This window comes from Melanostigma gelatinosum (genome assembly GCF_949748355.1).
Source record: "Melanostigma gelatinosum genome assembly, chromosome: 13".
Taxonomy (NCBI): domain Eukaryota; kingdom Metazoa; phylum Chordata; class Actinopteri; order Perciformes; family Zoarcidae; genus Melanostigma; species Melanostigma gelatinosum.
In genome coordinates this window covers 7,896,274-7,913,913 of record NC_136646.1, presented here as the reverse complement: position 1 = coordinate 7,913,913, position 17,640 = coordinate 7,896,274, and the positions used below count along the sequence as shown (strand labels likewise).

Genomic DNA, 17,640 nt, shown 5'->3' with positions numbered 1-17,640 from the left:
GTTTTTATCCACCTCCTCGTTGTGTTTCTTTACTGCAAGCCGGTGACCGTCGTCCAGCTGGGTAGCGAGAACACGCGAGATGAGAACTAGACACGGGCACTCCGGGAGAAAAAGACTTCCGGGAGGGTCTGGGCCGCCACTGTATTACAGGCTATGTAGTATTTTGCAGTGGTGGGCCGTCAGGGCCAGCAAGGCCTTCTCTGCTGGCCTAGACAGAATCACAAAGTTATAGCTATTTTATAATTTAATAAGTTTTCATAAATACACTACATGTATTACAATTATTTTCCCCATTATCTTATTTTCTCATTGCACAGCTACTGTCTTCCTCAGTTGCTCTGCTTCCAGTGCAGCTTGTTTTAAGTAGAGCTTTTATCCAATCAGATCTCACCTCTGTGTCTCTAGGTAAGAACAGTCAGAGGCCTGCAGACTCACAAGTGAATCCCTTTGCAGTTTAAGTCAATGGGGACGATATTGTTGATTGTCATAGTGTTCAACCAATCAATCAGCAACTGAGGAAGACAGTAGCTGTGCAATGAGAAAATGAGATAATCGGAAAATATTTTTATAAATTATAATACATGTAGTGTATTTAAGAAAAATTATAAAATTATAAAATAGCTACAACATGGTGATTCTGTTTAGGCCAGCAGAGAAGGCCTTGCTGGCCCTGACACTGTTAGGATCATGTGAGCTCGGGCTTGGACAGTATGAACTTAAAATATATTGAATATATTGAAAGAATATATTGAAAAAGCGAACATATCGCAACATGCAATGTGTTTTCTGTGGAATTTCTGTCAAATAAAAAAAATAAAAAAAGACTGATGGAGACAGATTATTTATATTTTGAACTCAACACTCAAATTTAAATACTAATTCATTTTTACCGTCCATCAAGCTCCCACGAGCCTTTCTCTCGCCGTGACCTTTCACCTGTCCGATGCACAGGCTTGAACCCCCCAAACAGCTCAGCCTCAGACCGTGAGGAGATGCTCACTGAAGTTGACAAAAATTGGATTAGAATCTCTGACTTGCACCTGTAAGTGTTTCTGTTGGTGGTGCGCTAGCCCTCATGGCGCCATACTTACTGTGTGCCAGATGAGACGAGAGGCCTAAAGGAAGCAACGACTCTTAAGACCTGACATGATTACACGTTGGCCCTCTCGTTGGCCAGCACTGCAAACATGCTTACTGTCGTTTTAGCTGATACATAACTACCACAATTTTATACTGTTTAACAAAAAATCTGCACAAGTGATTTTCACCAGCAGCATTAAATCAGCAGTTTAGAAATTAAATAATTGTTGTGACCCTTGACGTCCACCTGGCACTACACAAGTGGAAAGCTATTGCCTGAAAGTGCCGTATCACTTTATTAAAGATGATCTCTTGTGTTATTTAAAGCATGATATTCAAGTGTACAAGAGGACAAACCTCAACCCAAAATCTCAGTGTGAGTTTCAGAGGCTGATGAATAACAGAGCATGTAGACTATTTCAAAGTCAGTTCCAAACAGTGATCAAATCACAGTTTAACTAAACACCATCATCCAAACCGCACTCTTTAGGGAGACCTGATGTCACTTATCTGACTCACATTGAACAGATATGAGCATGCAGAAAGAAAAAGTTGCCTTGAAACAGGACTGAGGCTTTTAGAAGCACGACTTTCATTAAAAACAAAAATGATCACAAACAATATGTAAGTACAGCATTTCCTTGGCTCCCCCATGTTATTTTAAAGCTAAGACCTTTCAGGCTTTTCAGACTCTGTCGTGTCTCGCAACAGTGCTGTGGTATTGAGTAATGCAATCCAAAAAAAAAGAACCCCTCGGTGGAAAACACATAATCAGCAGTTTTGATATGTCGTGTTGTATAACGAGATAAAACAAGTTCTGCTGTATCGGGCCAAAGTTAACTCGCTAACCAAGGTCTACAGATGCCTTATGGGGAGTATTGGTTCACAATCCAGTGCTGGGTCGATTTAGAGAGAAGGCAAGGCCAGAACTCAGGATGTAATCTCTGTTAAAAAAATCATGAAAATGTCAAGAGCACTATGAAACAGAGGATTGGAAGTTATTCTGATGTTTATCATTTGCAGTTGCAAGTACTTGCATTCAACGATTTTGAGACCAGAAACAGTTTTCTATTTCTATTTAAATATGCCCTGATGTATTGTAGTTTATACAACAACAGTAGAGGATTTGTGTCTACATGTACTATTCAGTTTTCTAAATCTAAATGTACAGTTTTATATCTTTATGCTGTTTGTATAAAGGGAAAATGATAACTTCACAACCCACCTTTGCACACATAAATTGCACACTCAACCTATTCAGTCTTTGAATTTACATTCAAATATAATTCAGTTTATTGTCTTTTGAGATAATAACAAAAAGTGCTTCGTCATTGCACGTGTGAATAAATCAATGGAATGTGAAAAACCTGTTTTCCCCGAATGAGGAAGGGGGATGCGACCTCATCCCTCGTCTCACAGCTCTCCCGCTGTCTGAGCTCAGTGATTGGCGGAAATGCGTGGAGTCACGTAACGTGTGTCACGAGCTCCGGCAAGGGTATAAAACCGCGGAGCGAGACGTTTACCATTCACACCAGGGAAAGAAAGCACAAGCAGTTCTTGCTTCAACAGTGTTTGAACGGAACTTCTTCCTTTGTCCCGCGTACTACTTCTTCTACTCTGCATTCCGGACACGACAAAACCTTTACTACTTGAACACTACCGAGAGAGTCGTCGTTAAGCTATTTTTTTGTACCGTTTTGCTAAGAAAACAAGAGAAGAAACCCGCAAGAAACGCCAGCTACAATGGAGTCTCAGGTCCGTCAGAACTACCACCGCGACTGCGAGGCCGCCGTCAACCGGATGGTCAACATGGAGCTGTTCGCCTCTTACACCTACACTTCCATGGTGAGAAAAACACTTCAATTTATTTTATCTTCGTATTAATGTATGCTAAGTATCTGCATCTATTGTATGCCTTGATATAAAAATAACACTGGCTGTTAAAAGAAGAAATATAAAATACAATTGTCATTCAATTGATTTTGTTTTATAAGTAATGCAGTATATGGCAGCACTGTTTCTCTGCATCTCTCACTTGTTTATCTGATGGTTGCCAGATAAGGAGTGTTTTATCCCCCACTTACCACATTGAGTGACACATGCTGAGTCATGTTTATGCTAATGATTTTTTTTTTTTTAACTTCTTCAAACATGATTCTGGTCTGTGTCCAAACCGACTAGACCTTTCAAAACCATGACTCACGTTTGTGAACACTACTTTGCTGCATAACTGTTTGTCACAACAGTTTTATTTATTTTTTAAATAATTGGTGACTTCTGCTAATCACAGTTCCTAACCTCTGCTCTTCCGCCCCTCCTGTCCCTCGTTTACAGGCCTTTTACTTCTCCCGTGACGATGTGGCCCTCGAAGGCTTCGCCCATTTCTTCAAGGAGAACAGTGACGAGGAGAGGGAGCACGCCCAGAAGCTGCTGGCCTTCCAGAACAACAGGGGAGGACGCATCTTCCTCCAGGACCTGAAGGTCGGTACACACTGGAGGACTGGCCCCGTTGAGACGTGTCTTGCAGCACCCTGTCTGTCTAGGACAAATAAACTGGGATTAACCTGCAGCAGTGGGACACTCTGTCCCTCCCGTTTACCACCAATTATTATCATGACCGTTCAGTCTGCTATAATTGAATGTTTTTCCCTCTGTAGAAACCAGACCGTGATGAGTGGGGCAGCGGGCTGGAGGCCATGCAGTGCGCCCTGCAGCTGGAGAAGAACGTCAACCAGGCCCTGCTGGACCTGCACAAACTGGCTTCTGACAACGTAGACCCTCATGTAAGTGTGAATTAGTGCCGCGTGGTCTGCCAGAGACGGTCCCGGCTACACCTCAAACTCGTGTGCTCTAGCATTCGTCTGTACGTGTAGTAATCTCTCTCTCTCTCGTCTCTGTTCCTCAGATGTGCGACTTCCTGGAGACTCACTACCTGAACGAGCAGGTGGAGGCCATCAAGAAGCTGGGTGACCACATCTCCAACCTCTCCCGCATGGCCGCCAACAAAAACAAGATGGCGGAGTACCTGTTCGACAAGCACACCCTGGGGGCAAAGAGCTAAATATGCAAAGTCTCAGGGTTGAGCCTGGAGTGAAGATGTGGCACACAGGCCTTAAACGCACCCTTCTGCTCCAGTGAGCGTGAATTTAAATCTAATCTGCTTGACCTGTGGAGTTGATGAGTTCTGGTGAAGTCACCGGGTTTTTTTAAATGTCATTTAAGGATAGATATTTATAAGGTGATGACTTTGCCCTCATCACCTATAAATCTCCTCTTGTGTGACATTTGAATGACTGTTTCTGATCTGTTCTTAATCTGAATAAACATGTTGAGCTGGACTCTGTTGTCTGATCTGCATCTGTTACGCACCCTTTTCATATTGACTTAAAAGCTGTTATGTTTACACGCCATCATTTATTAAACCAAAGTGCTGGTTAGTAGTTGGTAACTCCTAAATGGAGCTAATCTGTAACTCTTTCCCTTAAAGTGTACATGCCCATGAATCACTGCACCGCCTTAAATCCAAGATAACTGCCATCAAGTCACCACAAAAACCCATCAATCATGACTGATTGGTGGAATTTGATTTCCACCGTCATTTGACAATGACAGTATGTCGTATAGTGTACTGATTTTTGGTTGTATTTTCCTGTTTTTTGATAAGTTCTCTCACCCTGTCATGATTGGTTTAAAGAATCCTTATAGTAGAGCCCTACATGGGAAGTACTACTTTAAATGCCTCAAAACAGCTGTATGATGTCTTCAGTGCCACTGGAGGAGAACATTACCCCTATGATGTCATAGTGATGTCATTAGGATCATGTGAGCTCGGGCTTGGACAGTATGAACTGAAAACATGCGTTACAAACTGGGAAAGAAGAATTTAAAAGCCATGAATATTTACCAATCAAGGAGGGTCTGGAGGAATTATAAAATGATAATGGTTGCATTGTGGGAAATGTAGGATGCATTTTCTTGTTTTTGTATTGAATCTACCTCTTGTGAGTCTCCCCAAACTTTACGGATGTGGAAAAAAATAAAATTCCTGAGTGCTCCTTTAATCTCCATTGGTAGTTGGTGCTCATCAACTTATTGCAATGGAAGGGAGGCAACATGTGGGCTCAACTTTTACTTTGCACCGTTCAAATATATATCGTCTTTACACTTCACATGTGTGTTCTTGTAATGAGACAGTCTGAGAAAGAAAGAGAATAAAGTATATGTATATATGTACAGTTCCCGACCGTGCTGATGTTCATGAGAGTCGCGTCTTTGGATTTCTTGTCTCCAAATGACTTGATGTTGAAGGCTCCCAGCAGCAGGGAGGTAGACGGATGCAGCAGGACCAACAAGAGGCCCAACACACACACCCAACGCATCCTGAGCCAAAGAGGTCACATTGGTGTGTATATTTAAAATACATCATTCTAAATCTTGATTGTATGACACATGGACAGTTAGCATGTAATAGTTATTCTGCATGCTAGAGGAGCCTGAAAGACTCTCTGCCCTGCTGTGGGAGTCAGAGACGCACCAACACCTGCACCCCTGGACACACAGCAGGATCTCTATTCCCGGCAGTTTATCTCAAAGCGAGTCGGCAACCCGGCGTTTCATGTGTTGCTTTTTGCAGAGGCATCCTGGGTAAATTATTACTCCAGCAGGAGAAACATCATTCTGTTACCCTGGTCACACTGGTGTGGAGGTGATTCTTGGTGCAAAGGTTGTAAAATACAGTGTGGTGACCTTTTTGTTATCCTATCTGTTGCCCTATTTTACATTTAGTCAGCCAGAGTAAAAACCATATCCGGTGTTTCATGAACCATCTTCGCCTTTAAAGTCACATCTTATGAAAGATCAAGCAAAACCAGTCCCTGTGTATAATGTTAGATCATCTGCAAGACTTGTTCTCCAACTGTGTAACAAAAATAGGTTCCAGATCATTAATGCTGTTAACGCTTAATTCCTAGCCTAATTAAGTACGTTATGGAATTAAAAAAGGTAGCAACATAAAACAATTTTTGACTTTTTCAGTGAGAGTCATTCTCAACATTTGTTGGGCTATGGTGTCAGAATGATGAATACAGTTTGAGAACAAGAAGATACTATGTAGCATGTAGACTGTCCAACGGGCCGTAGTTTGCCCATGCTGATGATTGTTTCCTTGGCAACTATCATGTTTTTCCCGAAAGATTTTAGGCGTTCTCTTTTCTCAATTTGCTTGCGTGCACAAAGCTGCCGTAAATAGGTCACAAAAAAATGACTGGCCCCCCCACCAGGTTTGGGCTGAGCCCCGAATGTTCACAACGTGTGGATCCGCCCCTGCTGTGTGACATTTAGAGTGTGTACTGCTATGATGTGTTTGGAAGTGTAGAGACTTCTGGAAAAATACATTTTCTGTCAGGTCCCATGTAAGGGTTGCATGCAAACACATTGAACCTGACAGTAGATGAATGTGGAAGAACTTATTTGGAAAATATTATGGAAGTAAAATTCCAAATGACAACATTTGCAGTATGTTTTGTGGAAGGATTTCACAATTGATATATAATAAATCTGTTCAGCACCAACCACTGAGAATACAAGCATGTACAATATAACTTAGAGAGAACATTTAATGGCTTGTGTTGTTTTTGTGTTTTTGCATTTAGAAATAATAAGATTTCTAAAAATATAAGAGAAATTTACTTTCAAACCTGAACCTTAAAAACTTTAAATTGTGAAAAACAAAAATGCTAGCGTTGTGTAGCTACATATTTTAACGTGTGTTTGCATGGAGAAATAGATAATTGAAGTGCTTAAATTTACAATGCAATTCACAATGTTAACATTAAGGGTTATTAAGGATTATTATCTGATAATTCCACTGGTCAAAGCACCTCTTGAGTGTGCAGATGATCAACAGAGGCTATTTTTAGCTGCGGCATTCACAGCAGTAGTGAGAAGGCAACAGATGGTGAATATGTGATAAAGAGAGTTGATTTGAGGTCATGTGTGATGAAATCTCTCTCCTCTATTGAGTCATGTTTACATGGTTTTCACGCCAAAATGTAAAGTGATATCTCCCAGTAAAAACATGAGGTGAACCAATACCAATACATTATGTTGAAATGGGCCATTCGGCTTAATGAAGCCTACTTTTTCTTTTGGTGCTTCAAGCAGATTATATTTTGATGCTATTAGGCCTACTTTTTTATTTTAATGCAGGACTTTTACGTGTAACAGAGTATTTCTGCACTGTAATATTGCTACTTTTACTCAAGAAAAAGGTTTGAGTATTACTTATTATTCTACCACTGGTTGCGGCACAGCAGTAAGGAAACAGGACAGAGGGTTCTTATGGTTATTTGGTTTAAGCCCGGCAGGGGGCGTTAAGCGCTGCTGTGTTTAACACCGACCGACTTGATCGCGGAAGGAAACGCTGCGTGACGTCATTAGTGTAGCAGCCACAAACAGGAAGAAAACATCCAGCTGTTATCTAAGCAGGGAGAGCTTTGGCTAGTTTAGCAGCCTGTGTAGCATTGTGACAGTCATGAAGCGGCATTGAGAGTCGGGAACAAACTGGTGTTTGGTCATGCTGTGTCCGGAGTAGCGGCCGCATCGCTGGATACCCTGGGAATATCATTCTCCTCGACTTTCCTCCGGTACCGGTGTTGAAACGAGGTACGTTAGCTTAGCAACCGAACGCCAGCTAGCGCTAACTAAGGCTAGCCTGGTTGCTAATGAGCAGGCAGGTGTTCTACTCATAAAGAGCCTAATTTAACAGCGCACTGCGTGTTTTACACTGCGAACTATTGCACTGTGACTGTGTGAGCATTGTTCTGTCATTTTAATTGTACACTTGGACGTGTAGGTAATAGAAGATAGAAGATATAAGCGATGGTAGGCTCACTAGCTACTTGTGATTAAAGTAGACATCTACAATACGACTTAAGTTGATAAGATATTAATGATAGTTTAGTGTACATGGGTAATGTAGTCAGAAATAACAACATGAAGCTTGTTTATGTGGAGTGTCAGCTCGTTGTTTTCGAGTCTGCATGCAGTCAAGGTTCGATGACAAGAGATGGACACAATGCGTTCTCTGCACGCGTATTTCTTTGTTTTCAATGTAGTTTTTGAAGGATTTAATATTTGTTTGTGTGTAGTCAATAACCTGGAGAGGAGACGGCATCATGCACTCCTGATTTGTTGTCTGTTCTGCACATCAAGCACCTGACACCATAAATACAATGTATAATAAATGCTCTATTATACATCATAGGAGGCGGTACCATTGTCACATCTAGCAAAAACACAGTATGTTCAGCTTTGAAGGCTTCATAAGCTATTCCAACTTAAAGCTTACTTTTAAATGCCTACATGGTCATGCTCCTTCCCTGCTTAATGAATGCGTTACAAGACACCAGTAGAGTCAACACACAACTTCATTTGGACAATCCGTCTTCTCTGTTAAAGGAGCAAAACTATGGAACTGTACCAACTGAATTGAAAACGCAGTCTTCTGTGGACAGGTGTTGCAAATTAGCGTTTCGCTACAAACACTAAACACAGTCAGGGTAGGACATTTACATATTGTTTTGGGGGCAATTTTTGCCACAGTAAAGAAACTTGTGAAACAACATTTAACCTTTGTTCAAAATAATAAATATACTTATTTAGGCTTACAGTATATGAGCAATTGTCATCAAATGGAAATAAGACTATTCGGCAGTAGTCTACAGATTCAAAGTGTTTTCTTAGATTGTTTTAAACAAAAAACAAATCATATTCAATTGTATTCTTATTTCTTTGTGGTTATTTATTGTTATTACATTTTTTTAAACAACTTTTAACTATTATTAAGTCAACGATCCCTTGATTACATATACATCAGTCATTGTATGGAATTATTGAGAAAGATATTTTTGTAGCACCTCAAATATTGTGATATTACCCATTTTTTTCCCTGAACTTATGCATTCGTCATTGTGTGGAATTTTTGAGAAAAACAATTTTATAGCACCTTAAACATTTAAAAAATGTGCCATTTGAAGGTACAAATTCAGTTCAGAGCTTTTCCTTCGTAAAATATCTTAATTGACTGTCAGTCAGGTATTATTCATTTCCAGCAACCCTCAAATCAAAGAATAAAGACACTTTAGGTGTATTTTCCCTTTAACTCACGAGATGCAGGTAGCATGTTTTATACTTAATGTGAATATAATTAATTTAATCTAATTCCCATTATGCAATATTTATACTTTGTTGGCATATTATTCTGAAAACCGGATGTTTCGTCTGAAGAAACCGGATGTTGTCTCACGTTAATCTTTCCGTTAACTTTCAAAGTCCTTCCCTCGCTCCCGATCTGCGCCGTTTGAATGAGTTTACCGTGGATTTAAGCATATAACGTTAGGTGCACTACAATTTAAGTGTCTGCTGAGTTGACCGCAGTCTCGCAGTATGTCTGATTAAGAAGCGCTCCATTTTTTTATTTGTTTAGAAAGTTCGGGGGCATTGTTTGCCCCTCTCCTAGTGATATCGGGGGCAAAATGATATTTCTTAGGGGCATTTTTGCCCTTTGCCCTCGTGTATTTCCGAGGCTGAACACAGTGCATCTGGTCCTTGTGCATAAGTGCATGTTACAATTCTAATCTCAGTGTGATGTCCGTATACTATCAAATAGAATAAACATAACATAACTTATTGCTAAATGATGCACGCCCACTACTACGTAGAGCACCGTGTGAGAATTAACGGCGTTTCCTTGCGTTGTAGTGGATTTATAGTGACATATTTCAATGTAATTATGGCCCAAACAATGAATTAATTAATCAAAACATATTGCAGCCTTACTGTTATAGTGGTATACAAAAAGAGTTATTGTTACAGAGGCAGAGACAAACAGAACAAACAGAACAAACAAACAAAACAAAAAAAGAATAACTGGAGAAGCTGTGCTGAACGGGTCATGTAGTGGAGGGTAGGGTGCAGGGGTTAGCAGGTGAAGGCGAGTTTGAAGAGGTGGGTTTTGAGGGCTTGTTTGAATGATGATAGGGAGGGAGCCTCACGGATGTGGATGGGGAGGGTGTTCCAGGGGGGAGGTGCAGCAGCTGAGAAGGCCCTGTCACCCAGGTCCGGCGCTTGGTCCTGATGGTCTTCAGAGTGTTTGCACCGGCGGACCTGAGGCAACGGTTTGGGGCGTGGAAGGGGAGGGGGTCTGAAAGGTAGGGAAGGGCCTGGTTGTTTAGGGCTTTGTAGGTGGTGAGTAGTATTTTGAAGTCTATTCTGTATTTGACCGGGAGCCAGTGGAGGTTGTGAAGGACCGGGGTGATGTGATCATAGCGGCGGGTGGAAGTGAGCAGTCGAGCGGCAGAGTTCTGAACATATTGGAGTTTATTGAGGATTTTGTTGGGATTTCAATGTATCACCCCGCGTTACCTTGAATTCTGAAAGACAATTTTATTTTTCTTGCATGCCTCCATGGCGAACGGAGGATCAAAAAAACGTAGAAAGTCTCGACGAGGTGAAGTAAATGAGGGCAGTGTTAAACAACAGCAGAATTCTATCAAAACTCTATTAACATACCTTTCTCTGCTCTCTGTTGATCTCTGCAGGTGTGAATGAGTGACGTGGTGCCTCCGACAGCTCTCAGTGAAGTCCAGCTCCGCTTCCTCTGCCACGATGACATAGAGAATGTCAAGCTGCTCTGTGGTGATTGGTTCCCAATCGAGTAAGCGTCGCGCTCAGTGGGCCAACGACAGCACTTGTTAGAGCAATTTGTCAGATTTGCATCCAAGGCTGAAAGTGCTGTCATTGAACATTTGTACATACTTTGTAGGGTGAAACATTGAAAGAAAGCATCAAAAATCCAACTTTTCAGATTCACATTGATGTGCACGTATTCACTGCACTTGTGCACCCACATTAGTTGACTACGGCATGAATATTGGTTACACTTTGGGGCATTCTCAATGCTGGCCACTGGAAGTCTGGAAAACACCTTGGTAGTGCTCGTGTGCCACCGTCGACACACCGGGCGATACTTCAATTTGACAATTTATCGCCTTTTTAATGGGATCATATATTGAGATATCGTGATAGACAATTGCCTGTTAGTCATTGATAATAACAGGCAAATACTAATTCAGACTTCTGTGCACTCGAGTTCTTAATTCAATGAGAAAACACTTCAATCAGTCAAACTTTTATTTCAGGGTCCAGATAAGACAGGACATTAAATATAATAAACTCCATACAAAAGCACATTAAAAGTACATAGGCCTACCAATGCCTCACAAAGAGACAGTTGTACCAATGTCTCCACAGCTGGGATTAGTAGCGTGTAGTACTTATTTCACACTAAAGTATACAAATAGACTTTATTTGTTGAATTACCAGAAAACAGATCTCTGTCATATATAATTACAATGTCCTGTTTATGGGGGAGGTTTTTTTATGTTGCTTTGCCCGTTGCTCATATGGATGGAGTAAAATTACAGACACGTAGGAGATTTAAATTGCGATGTGGTGTCATAATTAAACATTTAAGAATGGCGCTTCATATCAAAAGGTTTGCTACAAAGATGTCGGAAAATTTGAAAAAAATAACTTGAAGAACTGTTGAATGTTTTTTCAGATGATATAGTACTAATAGACATATATCTATCTATCTATCTATCTATCTATCTATCTATCTATCTATCTATCTATCTATCTATCTATCTATCTATCTATCTATCTATCTATCTATATATCTCTATCTCTATCTCTAATCTCTAATCTCTAATCTCTTATCTCTTATCTCTATATATAGATATATATATATAGATAGATAGATATATATGTGCTTGTAGTTTCCTGGCAGAGTTTGCGCTTATGTACTTTGGTTCGCTGACCCTCCTGACCTTTACCTGCAGGTACCCAGACTCATGGTATCAGGACATCACCTCCAACAAGAAGTTCTTCTCCCTCGCTGCCACCTTCAGAGGAGGCATCGTGGGAATGATTGTGGCCGAGATCAAAGGCCGGACCAAAGTACACAAAGAGGTACGATGCTCTGCCCTGTTTTCACACAAAACACACACCGCTGAGAAGATGTACTCTGCAGAGATGACAGTCGTTAGTTTGGAAATGTCTAAAGTGAGACACATGCACGTCGTAGGATCTGTTCATCTAATCTGCTAATTAGATGAACCAGATGCCCCCTGACTGAGTTGGACTGTGTTATTACACAAGGTTACGGGATAACCAGGTGATGAGAAAGCAGCATAAACAATGAGGAAGAAAGAAAGAACGTTTTTCATTCATTCTATCACATCTTTAAAATGAATCGGGCTACTGCTACTGTGTCCTGTTCTGAATTTGGGTAAATGTAAATCACTGATATGTCCAACAAAGCTATTCATAGTGGCAGTTTGTGAGAGTTGCAGCACTTTGTCAATAAAAGGTTTGAACAGATTGGCGCAGGCAGAGGACCAACTACCAGCATCCTATTGACCCAGAGCAGCGTCTGGCAGGCTGTCTGAAGCCAACTGTTGTAAAGCCTAAGCTAATGTAGGGTCATTTCTTGTGTGTGTGTGTGTGTGTGTGTGTGTGTGTGTGTGTGTGTGTGTGTGTGTGTGTGTGTGTGTGTGTGTGTGTGTGTGTGTGTGTGTGTGCGTGTTAGGATGGAGACATCCTGGCCTCCAGTTTCCCTGTGGACACACAGGTAGCCTACATCCTGAGCCTTGGAGTGGTCAAAGACTTCAGGAAACATGGCATAGGTACCTTTCCCCACCGGCTCTCACACAATCGAGAACATCTATTTCGACACTTGCTCAAACCTGTACGACAACCCCTACATGCCTGCACAACTGCTGAAACACACAGGAAGTCGCTCGTTGTAGTTTTCCCCGCTTATTGGCAATGTGACTTCCACTTTCATGCGGCTTTATGGACGAGGATTAACTCATAACTAATAAAGTTATCCTCGTCCATAAATCCACTCAGAAATCCTGGAAAAACAGACACTCCTCTCGACTTCAGAACTTGCCTGAGAATCATCACCTTTTTCCTTTTTCTTTGTTTTCTTGAGTATCGGAGTAATCCACTGACATCCTCGGGTACAGTAGAACAGCAACCGCATGCTTTTAGTGGCGCCCGTTTGCCAAAATGTTAACAAATATAGGCAAAAAAAAACAAGGCTCAAGTCGTAGACAGATGTCACAATGATGATGGATGAGCAGATTTAATTGTATTGAAATTTTACAGTGCACTGGTCTAGCCAATGTTTCAGGTCTTTATCCACTCTATAAATTCAAATGTGAGAGCACACACCAGCTGAACACGCCTCTGGTTGTAGGCTCATTCCTGTCACAGCCGGACTACGGTGATACCATTTAGAGATTTGCATGTCCCACGAGTTTTGCCTTACTCGACCCACTTTTATCATGCCGCTTTGAGATACGTTTGAAACTCAGGCTACAGCACGTCGGTCGGTCTCCGCTCGCAATGCCCAGGACGTGGCATTGGTACATTTTGACGCACGAGGCCGTTCTAGGCAGGTTAGCCACGTAGCTCTGAGTTTGTATTTGTTCAAAATACCTCCAGCCTTCGGTCCAACAATCGACAAGGCTTTAAATGTGCCGACTGAGACTGGGGGAAAAGGGGAGTCTGTTTTATTTTGGCTCTCAGAATGACCTGCAGTGTAGACTCATTCTACATCCCCCCACCCCCCCCCAGGCTCCCTACTGCTGGACAGTCTGAAGGAGCACATCTCAACCACGGCCCAGGACCACTGTAAGGCCATCTACCTGCACGTCCTCACCACCAACAACACTGCCATCCACTTCTACGAGAACAGGGACTTCAGGCAGCACCACTACCTGCCCTACTACTACTCCATACGAGGGGTCCTCAAAGATGGATTCACATACGTGCTCTACATCAACGGGGGTCATCCGCCCTGGACGATATTATATCCTTTATGTGGAAGCGGAGCGAGGAGACACTCGCTCACTGTTATATATGTACACACTCATATTTCCACTCATGTCACGACGTCTGTGTGGACGTTCTTCAGCGTGAGTGGAGGAGCAGCATAACAGTAGCTCTAAGCTGCTTATATTTATACTTGTTTTAAATACGATTAAAACTGCTGATGACAGGATTTGTTTTAATCAAAGCAAACGATTAAATATAAATACAATCATTTATTTCCTAATCATTTGAGTTGGTGAGTTTTATGTGAATAACTACAGTAGATGACAATAACAAAGTAAAACAATAACATTTCAAATTTTTGAGGGTTTTCACCGACTTCGGGAGAGTTGAAATTATATTCCGGAATGATGGTGAAAAAGAGAAAATCCTAATTGTCAGGTCAGACCTTTAAAGAAATCGGAAAACGGATTCAGCCGAGGAAATTACAATGAGTGCGTCTCTAAATATAAATGTTCCCATTTCCTTTGACCTCCTGTCCCACTGACTATATCCAGCACATTGGTTCCACCCTGGCCAGCCTGAGCCCCTGCTCCATCCCTCAGAGGCTGTACCGGCAGGCCCAGTCCCTGCTGCGCTCTCTGCTGCCCTGGTCCAACATCGCCTCCAAGACCGGCATACAGTACAGCAGAACAATGTGACGACGACAAGGTGGGCGGGAGCTGTGCCGACAGGAGCATACATGACTTTTTTTCTTTCTGTCTATTGATGGATGTTTGATTTTCCTCTTTGTCTCTCTTCTGTTTCTTTCTTTTTTTGCAGGAGTGCCACCGTTTCTCACCAGTCTTCCCCTGTACACACCCAGATGTACGCGCACACTCGCATCCTCGTAACGGCGTTCGTTCCCCGCCCTGTTTGTCACGGGACTCAGGTTCGACCTGCGTTTGACCGCTCACACGCTCGAATATTATCCCCGATTTCCAATGCGCGCTTGTCGCTGTTCCCTCGAGATTTGGGTTTGCCAGCCGTACGTCCGCTAAACAGGGTTGTCTCATTGCAATGTTGGATTTCACGCTGGCAGACGGGTGTGATCTGGTGAAACCGTGGGATTTCTCTCAAGGATTGTCTCAATTCTACCCCGTATATACTACTACTACTACACTATCCCATCGCTACTAAAGTAACCTGTGTACTTGTGTATGCCAAAGCTGAGCAGTGTGGGACCCGCTTCCTCCCCAGGCAGCGGAACAAAGCGGAGGACCTGGTTCAGATAAACCACGGACAGCAAACACAGGTCGTAGTTTTGGTGTGAAAAGGGTGTAACACACACATGCACACACACCGGGAAGCCGACAGAGACTAAAGGTTCAACCCTGCCTATCGTTCTGTCTCCTCTCCTCCTGTCCACCACTGTCACAGAGACTATGTATGCTGTTTGTATATTATATATACTAAGCTAATATATAAATGTATCTCTATGTATGTCTGGTCTATGCTGTCGGTAGGCCTAGTTCAAAGGTTACCCACCCTGTCCCCTTTTTTTAAGTGTAGACTGAATCCAGATTCAATTCCACTTTGTAAAGTAGAGACTCAAGAGCACGTAGAGTTGAATTGCTCCTTGAATCCAGCTACACTAGCAGGCTAGAAGGGTAGGATGAAGCTAACGACACGCAGGAAACGTTGGGACACAATGTAGATGGGGTGATATATTAAGTAGCAACTTCAAAAAGGGATTCTTCCCTTTTGAAAATTCACGATATCGTCTGATTCGCCGTGTGCAACAACTGAACTGGGATCTGCACTGGTGACATGGGTACAGAAACATATGAGCATGTTATGGATTTACTGCAGGCGCAAAGTGTACAGACACCTCACACACCACGCCGTTCTGCAAGTCCGGTGACTTTCTACGCCGTTTCCAAATGTTGCCCGTGTGTAGTTCATGCAAGAGTGAGGGGGAGTCGCTCGGGTCCTTATTTTAGAGGTTTTAAATGGCCGCAGCCCTGTCCCGTCTGCTCCATGGCTGTAAAATTGCTGCTAATGTAGAGAAATGTCCACTTTGTTGTTTTTTTCCAGATTTTTAAAATACGGCCAAGATCAGATTTTTAGGTGGGCCTGTAAGTAGAGATGAGACAAATTAAGTAATGCTTCCCCAACACACACACGTCACACACCTCGCGTGCCTGCGTGCATGCAGGTGTGTGTGTCCGTGTGAGTATTTATGCACACACGGTTGGGATTTAGCCCCCTGTTGGTCCGATCAGTCCCACGGAGAGACGAATGAGTGAAGTTTTCCCGACTTGCTGACTGAGAGTTTGTCAGTGAGCGACATTGTAGTTTCTCAATTCTAATGCGTTCTGTTGCACCTGAACCAATGTATACGTCAGTGAGCAAGTAGAGTTGATACGGGCATAGCACTGAAGAGGGTCAGCGTATCCGTGTGACAAGATGTGCGTTTGCTGTAAAAAGGTGACGGTTCATCAGTTAACGAGTCAGGTAACTCAAAAGTAAATTTCAGACAGTGTGTATGCAATAAATTTGTTTCATTTGACTGATTGTAAAGACTGAGTCAGTGTGACTATTCCTGCTGTATGACTATTTTATTACTGTTATTATTTATACCTTTTCTTTGTGATTGTCATATTACATTGTCATAAACCTGAGCTTTGTTTTCATTCACAATATGCCAACTGTTTGTCTGAACCTTAAACACTCCGGTGATGTAATATTGCGCTTCCATACATTTGATGGGACTTGAGAGAGATTTAAAGATGGAATGGTTCAAAGCAAGGCAGCAGAGATCTCCTGACGTTTGGCTCCTACACCTCCCAGAATTCAACGTGATAGCATCTTTTGTGAGTCTCACCGTAGAGAGTTCTAACTTGAACCCAACATAAAGGGTTATACCAAGAACATTCTGTGGAAGGGTCCACCCAGAAACCCATATGAGAGGTTCTATACAGAGTACCATTCTGTGGTGGAATGGTCCCATCCAGAACCTCTGCGAAAGGTTCTATTCAGAACCTTTCCACATTCAAAGGGTACATTCAGGGTTTTTTTTACCGAAGGACACTTTGATATTCCAAGTGTTTTATCTAGAACCCACCCAGGGCAGTCAATCAACAACGATGTAGATGTATTGTAAAAGGCTTCCATTGTGTCCTTAGCCAAAACATTGCATCTCAAGAACCTCAGCACTTGTAGGAAAAGGATAACATTTGGTAATTATTTTTTCCATTAAGCCTCATTAATTTTTAATGTTGAGTGCATATGAAGTAGCATTGCTTGGTCCAGGACCATGAAGGTTTTTCTGCGCATGATTTCAACTATGGGTTAAAAGAAAGAAGCAGGTTTTGGTTCCCGCACATTACCAGTTTGTTTCTTGTTCTCTACGTTGTACATTTTGTTGTTACTGAACTGATGCTCTTGTTGGGGGCAATTTGAGGAATGTGTTTGTGGCTGAAGGAACATTCAGAAGGACTTCTTTCTCTTCTCAAACCTTTGAGAAAACCTCAACTTGCCATGTTAAGCTGCTTTGGGGAAACAATAACGGCACCGGATTTTGGCTGATGCTTCAGTTTGAAATATTCAGTACCTCAAAGAGACCAATTCAAACTGATCTTATACACAGAAATATAATGTAGGTCTCTAATGTGG

The 17,640-nt window shown here is 42.0% G+C and overlaps 3 protein-coding genes across 3 annotated transcripts in view; 2 read left to right on the top strand and 1 right to left on the bottom strand.

Annotated features, from left to right (window-relative positions):
• Positions 1-5,459, bottom strand: part of LOC306786357 (deoxyribonuclease-1-like) — a gene marked incomplete at its 5' end in the record, with an annotated part of 22,835 nt that extends 17,376 nt beyond the window's left edge. Inside the window, one exon of the mRNA XM_079281104.1 lies at positions 5,325-5,459. Coding sequence (XP_079137230.1) covers positions 5,325-5,459 — 135 coding nt within the window. The remainder of the gene's footprint in view (positions 1-5,324) is intronic.
• Positions 2,621-4,418, top strand: LOC306786276 (ferritin, middle subunit-like). Its single transcript, XM_079281002.1, has 4 exons — positions 2,621-2,925; positions 3,415-3,561; positions 3,738-3,863; positions 3,986-4,418. Exons 1-4 carry the CDS (start codon positions 2,824-2,826, stop codon positions 4,139-4,141), a joined length of 531 nt encoding a protein of 176 aa, XP_079137128.1. The 5' UTR covers positions 2,621-2,823; the 3' UTR covers positions 4,142-4,418.
• A 2,103-nt stretch (positions 5,460-7,562) lies between the features above and the next one.
• Positions 7,563-16,600, top strand: naa60 (N-alpha-acetyltransferase 60, NatF catalytic subunit). Its single transcript, XM_079281310.1, has 7 exons — positions 7,563-7,743; positions 10,680-10,795; positions 11,982-12,111; positions 12,731-12,827; positions 13,786-14,020; positions 14,528-14,694; positions 14,806-16,600. Exons 2-6 carry the CDS (start codon positions 10,686-10,688, stop codon positions 14,682-14,684), a joined length of 729 nt encoding a protein of 242 aa, XP_079137436.1. The 5' UTR covers positions 7,563-7,743; positions 10,680-10,685; the 3' UTR covers positions 14,685-14,694; positions 14,806-16,600.
• Positions 16,601-17,640: the final 1,040 nt, after the last annotated feature.

Excerpts from the sequence above, each read along its gene's own strand:
- LOC306786276 (XM_079281002.1), top strand. The coding sequence starts at position 2,824 with ATGGAGTCTCAGGTCCGTCAGAACTACCACCGCGACTGCGAGGCCGCC. Across the intron at positions 2,926-3,414 it reads CTTACACCTACACTTCCATG|GCCTTTTACTTCTCCCGTGA; the intron begins GTGAGAAAAACA and ends CCTCGTTTACAG. Across the intron at positions 3,864-3,985 it reads CTGACAACGTAGACCCTCAT|ATGTGCGACTTCCTGGAGAC; the intron begins GTAAGTGTGAAT and ends TCTGTTCCTCAG.
- naa60 (XM_079281310.1), top strand. The coding sequence starts at position 10,686 with ATGAGTGACGTGGTGCCTCCGACAGCTCTCAGTGAAGTCCAGCTCCGC. Across the intron at positions 12,112-12,730 it reads GGACCAAAGTACACAAAGAG|GATGGAGACATCCTGGCCTC; the intron begins GTACGATGCTCT and ends TGTGCGTGTTAG. Across the intron at positions 12,828-13,785 it reads CTTCAGGAAACATGGCATAG|GCTCCCTACTGCTGGACAGT; the intron begins GTACCTTTCCCC and ends ACCCCCCCCCAG.